At 34.8% G+C, this 7,040-nt stretch overlaps 1 protein-coding gene across 1 annotated transcript; it reads right to left on the reverse strand.

Annotated features, from left to right (window-relative positions):
- Positions 1-2,798: 2,798 nt before the first annotated feature.
- On the reverse strand, positions 2,799-6,831 carry LOC126457777 (PI-PLC X domain-containing protein 3). The gene is made up of 3 exons (XM_050094359.1): positions 6,365-6,831; positions 5,010-5,184; positions 2,799-3,700 (listed from the first exon to the last, which is right to left on the reverse strand). Exons 1-3 carry the CDS (start codon positions 6,489-6,491, stop codon positions 2,980-2,982), a joined length of 1,023 nt encoding a protein of 340 aa, XP_049950316.1. The 5' UTR covers positions 6,492-6,831; the 3' UTR covers positions 2,799-2,979.
- Between the last annotated feature and the right edge of the window lie 209 nt (positions 6,832-7,040).

A 7,040-nucleotide genomic window follows, 5' to 3' on the forward strand; every position in this document is an offset into this window, starting at 1 on the left:
GACATAAGTAACAGCATGACCAGTCATCTGCTAGTCCAACACTACTTTGTCAAGCTGGTATTCACCCAATGAAGGTCAAATCTATTATGATGGTAGTAATTTAAGAAAGTAATAAAATGAATTTCTACACTTGTTGAAAGATTTGTATTTCATGGTTTCTTTTTTACTGATTTAATTACAGTAAATAACTGTTAGATTAGTTTCAGAATTTAAAAGTGGATGTCAGTTTTCATTTTCTCAGCAAACAATACCTTTATTGATACTTGTGGAAAAGTTGTTGTCAACCCTCCGAAAGATTTTAACATCACACTGCTTTGGTATGGTTTTATTAGGGATGGTATACACTTGTCTCCATCAGGTCTTTGAAGGTAACTGCTAGTTATAGGGGAACCTGCATTTTTTGTGTGTACAGTCATTGCCAGACGTGAAACCAGCAATAAGTGACGAGGGGGGGGGGGGGGGGGGGAAGTCTTTCGACAGGGATTATTGAACCCCTGACCTTTGAATTTTTGGTCTAACCAAGCCAAAAAATGGCATTGCAACAGAAGCTAAAATGAATCATATGAGATATTCCATGTAACATAGGACACACGTACAATATTTAAAAGTTTAAAATTTGGTACTTTATACTTTTTTTTTTGAAAGGGCTGGACTTTTTACTGTATGGCAACAATGGTTTGTGACCCATTATTGCTTTCCCTTCATAATTTGTGGCCATTTTTATAACACCATACGTTTTTCATGTAATGAGAGTGTGAGTTATTGGAGATTTGGACCTTCATTTCAACTCGTTGGCAGGTAAGAATTAGAATATCATTATTTATATTACTGTTACATACCTTAATGTATTGCATAGAGTGTTTAAAACTGAAGTAGGGAAATTATAGGTTTGGGTAAACAATATAATACAACAGCATGAACTTTCATGTAATTAAGTTTTTATACAAATAGAGATATTAGAAATAACTTTATCTTGTTCAGTAATTTACTTCTTAATGTGAATGTGGAACTAATATCACTACTAAAAATTTCCCAATTTCAACCAATATTGTAAAAACAGAAAACACGAGTCACGTAATCTGAGTCACAGTTGTATTATTTTAAGATTAGAAGAAGAGGATGCCCTTAGAAGCAGCAGAAAGACAGGAGGAGGAGGGAAAAGTTAAAGAATAAAGGAAAATATGAAGAATTTAAGAAGCAGCATCTGGAAGAAGCTCGAAAAGAGCAGCTGAGGCAGAAACAAAAGTTTCTACATTTGAGTCAACATACGCAACGGCTGTTATTAGAAGAAGAGCTAAAAATAGGGAGAGAGTCAGAAAACACAGGAAACATAAGATGCAAGATCAGCAACCTAGTAAAGCAAGTTTGTCACCATATAAGTCACTTAATGCTAGATAACGCCATGGCTCGAATGCTGCAATTGCTTACATTAGCAACGTACTGTCAACCATACCTGTGAAAATGTGAAGGTAGTTTCAATCTGGTCAGATAGACCTGCCTCACAATTTAAAAACAAACATATTACTGCTGCTGTACCTTAATTTCATCATTTCATAATGTGGAAAGCTATTGAAATTTATTTTATACATCCCATGGTAAAAAAGCCATTGATGGAATTGGTGAAGTTGTGGAATGGCTACTGGGGAATGCAGTAAAAAAAAAAAAAAAAAAAAAAAAAAAAAAAAAAAAAAAAAAGCGAAAATTCATGGTAGGTGATGCATCAACTTTTGCTCAGGTAGCTGCAAGTACCACAACTATGCAGGTTTTTCATGTGTCTATTCACGAAATTCAAGGGATCAATGTAATACTTAATCTGGCTCAAATATTTTCTTCAGTACCAAACATAAAGAGCATTGACTGCTATCACCACAAGAAAGGAATACTACAAACATAACTGCTTTCTCCAAACAATTTTGCTACTGCAGATCATTGTACTGTAGAAACTATAGAAAGTGTGAAAAGTGGAGACTGGTATAAAGTAGGATAAGACAGTAAATTCAATGCTGGAGAAGTACATGCAGTTTTTGGAAATTCTTACTTAATCTGTGCAATGGCCTGTAAAATGTGATGAAATTATAAAGAAAATTAATCCACTTGATTTAAATGCAAGAGGATATTTTCAGTTCTCGGACTTTTAATTGAAATTACAGATCATTTTCCCAGATGTCATGCTCTTATAATTTTTCATAGTGTTTGAAAAGTGTTAAGTTTACCTCATTTCTTATTTTCATATCTCTGCTAGCAGGAAAAAAGTAGCAAGTAACATGAGTTACGTAACGTTGAGTCACACGCCTTTTTCAATACATCACAATATTTCACAGGGTATAAATATTTTTAGAAATTTTTAACTGTCATTTGAATGCCAACCTAATACACATTTTCTGTGATAAAAACCATACTCCCAATAGTTTGAGGACACTTTTGACCTAAAATGCACATTAGGAATTGGATGTCCCAAATTTGTAACATGAGTCATAAGATAAATTACATTCTTCTTCTTTAATTTTAATGCCCTTCCCTGCTTAAACAACACTTCAAAATCTTTACCTGAATAACAATTTGTAATGATTTACAAAAGAAAATATGGGTTTATAGATTGATAACATAACACCGATTATTTCAAAATGTAACATGAGTCACCATGGAATGCCCCATATAACTGCTTTGAATGAATTATTAAATTACATAAATTATGAGACTGTGTGTGTGTGTGTGTGTGTGTGTGTGTGTGTGTGTGTGTGTTTTACATACACCCATCATTATTATTAATATTATTATTATTATTATTCAATAACATGTGAAGATTAATACCTTTATTTGTGCTTATTTACATACAAAGATCAAGAAAAGCCATTTTTTGCATATCAGTGGCTTCTTTTCAAGATAAATATTAGTTCTATCTATAGGGGCAGACAAGTATATACGCTATACCTTAAAGTTCTTTGTGTGCTTGACTTCGGCTGTCCCACGTCTGCAATATTAATTTTCTGAGCTATAAATTTCCATTTCGTAGTTGGTCTTCTCAGATTCTCGATAATTTTGCAACAGTCTGAGGTTAAGCAGGATAACTGTCTCTGTGAATGGGAAACCTTTGGCGTGTACGAAGTCAGCTATTATGACATTGATTCCAGCAGGACCAGGGCACTGTTTTTCTATCCAAGGCAGTACAGCTCGGTTGCACGGTTCACCGCACGTTTTCTTCAATGTGGATAATGGATTACACAGTACAAACTTTATATTAGGTGTAAGTACACACTGACTAACAAACCCAGACCCTGCTGGACGACGATTCAGTGTCTCTGTGAGGAAGGTAAGCATCTTCTGTGGGGATGTCGTATCTGGCCAGGGAGTAGGCCAGCGCCGCGCTGGCCAAAACCCTTGCCCTGCAGCATCCCTGTATATTACAATCACTTGGAACCCTTTCTCTCTCATCCAAGAAAGACTAATACTTTTCACATCACTAATAGCTGGACAGATCATGCCATTAAAGACACAATCCAAAAGTGATACAAGCTGACTATGATCTTCAATTGAGAAATTATAAAAATGTTGGAAGTCAAGAATCACCACTTCTCCTTGATGTGTGTCAAGAAATGCACGCACTTCTTGTAACAGCGAACTTATCTCACTGCCGTACAAACCATGTACAAAGTAAAGTTCCTTACAGTTCTTTTTTGTTGCAACTCGCAAATCAAAATACCTGTTACAAAGAGAGAACAAATGTATATATTTTACAAGCCACTACAAATAAATTCTTAGCATGAAACATGACAATTTTAAATCTTTGAATAAAACAGTACCCTGAACCACTGTAAAAAATAAACATATATAAATTTGCTCTTATTGCATAAAAAATATATTTTGCCAAGAAACTATAGGGATATAACAACTTCCTTTACTCACTGGGAATTTTTAATTAATTTAAAATTGTGTGTACTGATGGAGTACCACAGATTATGCTCATAAAAAGTGAGTACTGTAGCAAAAATTAGGACAAATCATGAATGAGCACAAGAAAAATGTGGATTGCTAATTTTTGCTTCTCAAAGCCAATCAGCAGAACAAATTAATACACTAACTGAAATGAGGGTCCACTTATTCTCCAATGGTATTCAGATGAACAAAGGAGCAATATTTTTAGAAAAAAATATAAGTAACTTATCTGACGGCCCTTTGGTATCTGTAAACCACAGGCAGACTTTTCACTTTCATTTCTATCTCAAACAATAAATGTACAACACACTTCACATGCAGTCACTCACTTATTTACACAGTGAAGCATATCATTTCAACCTATGATGGAAGACAGTGTGGGTATCTACATGATGTGGGTTGAACAATAAATAGCACAAATGTAACATTAAGGTGCATGGTGGGCAACCAAGTACTACAAATTGCCATGGTCGAATTCTACCTGTCCATTCATATAAATGGGACGTTCAGTAGTTAAAGTCATGGCACAAAAGGCAGTACAAATATATGCTTGTGAGCTATGTTGACACTTTAATATATATTGCTTCCCCCTATAGCAATCGTGCTGTTACAATTTTTCTTTTTGTTGTTGGTATATGCTGGGGCCTACTGGATGTTGAATGCAATAAGTGATCCAAGAAAATGAAGAGACTGAATGAGTTATAGAGACATTTCTAGATAGTCAGGAACAAGTTATTATGCAGTATTGTGGGAATCTGACTATTTTATTTAAAACACTGACCATTTTAATACACCTTCACTTGAGAATTATGTAGCAGCTATTTCTACATAAGGCACCTTTTATTAATTTTCTGGCTGAATTGTCTAAAAATAGGCTCATAGTCACTAAGGTCAAAACAACTTTGTTGTTACCGAAAATAACATCTCAGTTTAAAGAATGAGAAAGACACAGTGAAAGATAAATATTACTTAAAGAAAATATGAAAGCAAGTGTTGTCACCTACTTAAAAACCTCCAGTGTTTGAAATTACACATTATTACAGAGCTTTACATGTTGTTACATTTGCAGTGATTACCTGATACCATATTTCAGTTGTTCAGTAAGAGAGGTTTGCTGAGTGACAACCCAGTTATAAACCAGGAATTTAACAATTGGTCCAAATATCTTCCCCAATCTCCGCACAAGGGGTCCTGAATCCGGGGCAATGGGTGACATTCGAGTAATAGAGCTGCTACCGGAGTCATGAGTACCTGCCAAATAATAACAAATTAACAGAGCTGTTGCCGGAGTTGGTAACAGTAACATTCTCAATATTCCTTATCAGCAGAATCAGACTTCATTCAGAGGGTAATACTTGGCTGTTCCGTACATCAATAAATGAAGATATCTTTGATGTCATGAGAGGCTGGATAGAATATGAAGAAGAAAAAGGCGAATCATGTTACAGGCAAAGAAAGTAATGTGAAGTATTCAAAAGGATGAATTCTAAAACTAGCATCTATAGAAAAGATATTTTAGGGGACAGCCCAGTGCTGCTACTACAGAACTCAACTGCATGCTCAAAATAGAGTCCAACGTGTGGAAAGAAATGAACACAAAATATGTATAATGGCAACAGAAGATAGTCTACTCATGAGTAGACAGAAGTTAAAAAAAAATAATGAATAAAATTAAACAACACACATGTGATTGAAGTCTTAACAGGCATGCTAAATGTACCACAGGATAAGTAAGAGTTCAGAAAAATCACCATCTGAGGAAATGATCCTGTGGAATACGTATCACATTAAATGAGTATTATAGTGTGATACACTGCCTCTTCTTGACACCGTAGACTGCTTTTCAGCTGAAAATAGAATATAACAGATTATGTAAGCAACGTGATGCACTTTGCAGATTGGCTCTCATTTAAAGGGGGTACACAAAATTGAAAAAAAATATGACCAGCAAACTGGTATGAATACCTAGGGCACTTGCATGGCTAACAGTCACTGAAGCTGATAAGAATGAGTTACTGAAAAAACAGATAGCTAACAGAAATCATGTTAACTGTACAGTTTAATAATCAATGCTCTTGCAACACAAAATATCTTCAAAGGAAGGGCAGTTACATTTTGAACTAAAGTACAATGTACATGGTACAGTCGTGAAAAATATACCAAATGCTGTATGAAAGACGCAAAATAAAAATTCTGGAACCACCAATTTTCAGCAACGATGAAAAACGTCAGTATTTCAAATTGTATTATACTTGGGTTTCGAAATTTCATTGGATTTACCAGAACACTATTATAAGCTATTTTTATAAACAAATTATAGGTAACCTTCAATGGAAGATTAATACAGCCTACAAAAAAAGTCTAATGTATATTCGTTAGTCATTCACAACTTTCCATACATATTATTCAGAGGAGAAAAAAATTTATGTACCTGGTATTGCCAGACATATTATCGGCAAATTTTGCAACTCTTCTGGAAGGTCTAACATCCAATTCTCTAAATCGAGAATGACCGGACTAGTAGCTGTGTCCGAATCGCCGTATTTTTCTTTGATCATTCTCGTGTTTCTCCCCAGCCGACACTTTCTCTCAAGGTATAATAAATTTTAAAACATTAGTTAAGTAACGCAGAATTCGTCATTATGCCGTATTTACTAACTATGATGGTAAATTTCTTGATGAACTTTTATTTTTACGGGAACGAGATCCATGCCTCAAACTGTACACAATTTTGTAAGTGTGACGGACTACACCAGAATCATACATCGCATTGACTACTGTTTACATGTCGAATGCGATGCAAAGTCTCTAACAAACACACCAAATTCCCACAGGCATCACGATTTCGTGCACTTGCGGGTACTCAACCCGCAGAGCAATTGCGAATCAAGAAATTAAAGCGTCTAATTTTTGATATGTTGCCAACATTGAGAATTCATTGGGATTTCCCTGTTTGTGATTTAATTCTAGTGATTACACTGTAAAGTGCATTAATAGAAAATCCTTAACAATATCATTTTTGACAATTTTCCTGTAAAATTCATCGACGGAAGTCTCTAATCAAAATTTGGATTTTCAACATATTAACTTTTCCCAGGAGATAACTA

Source organism: Schistocerca serialis, chromosome 2 (genome assembly GCF_023864345.2).
Source record: "Schistocerca serialis cubense isolate TAMUIC-IGC-003099 chromosome 2, iqSchSeri2.2, whole genome shotgun sequence".
NCBI lineage: Eukaryota > Metazoa > Arthropoda > Insecta > Orthoptera > Acrididae > Schistocerca > Schistocerca serialis.

Coding starts and splice junctions, on each gene's coding strand:
- LOC126457777 (XM_050094359.1), bottom strand. CDS start 6,491: ATGATCAAAGAAAAATACGGCGATTCGGACACAGCTACTAGTCCGGTC. Junction 5,185..6,364: donor AATATGTCTGGCAATACCAG/GTACATAAATTT, acceptor ATTATTTGGCAG/GTACTCATGACTCCGGTAGC. Junction 3,701..5,009: donor CAACTGAAATATGGTATCAG/GTAATCACTGCA, acceptor TCTTTGTAACAG/GTATTTTGATTTGCGAGTTG.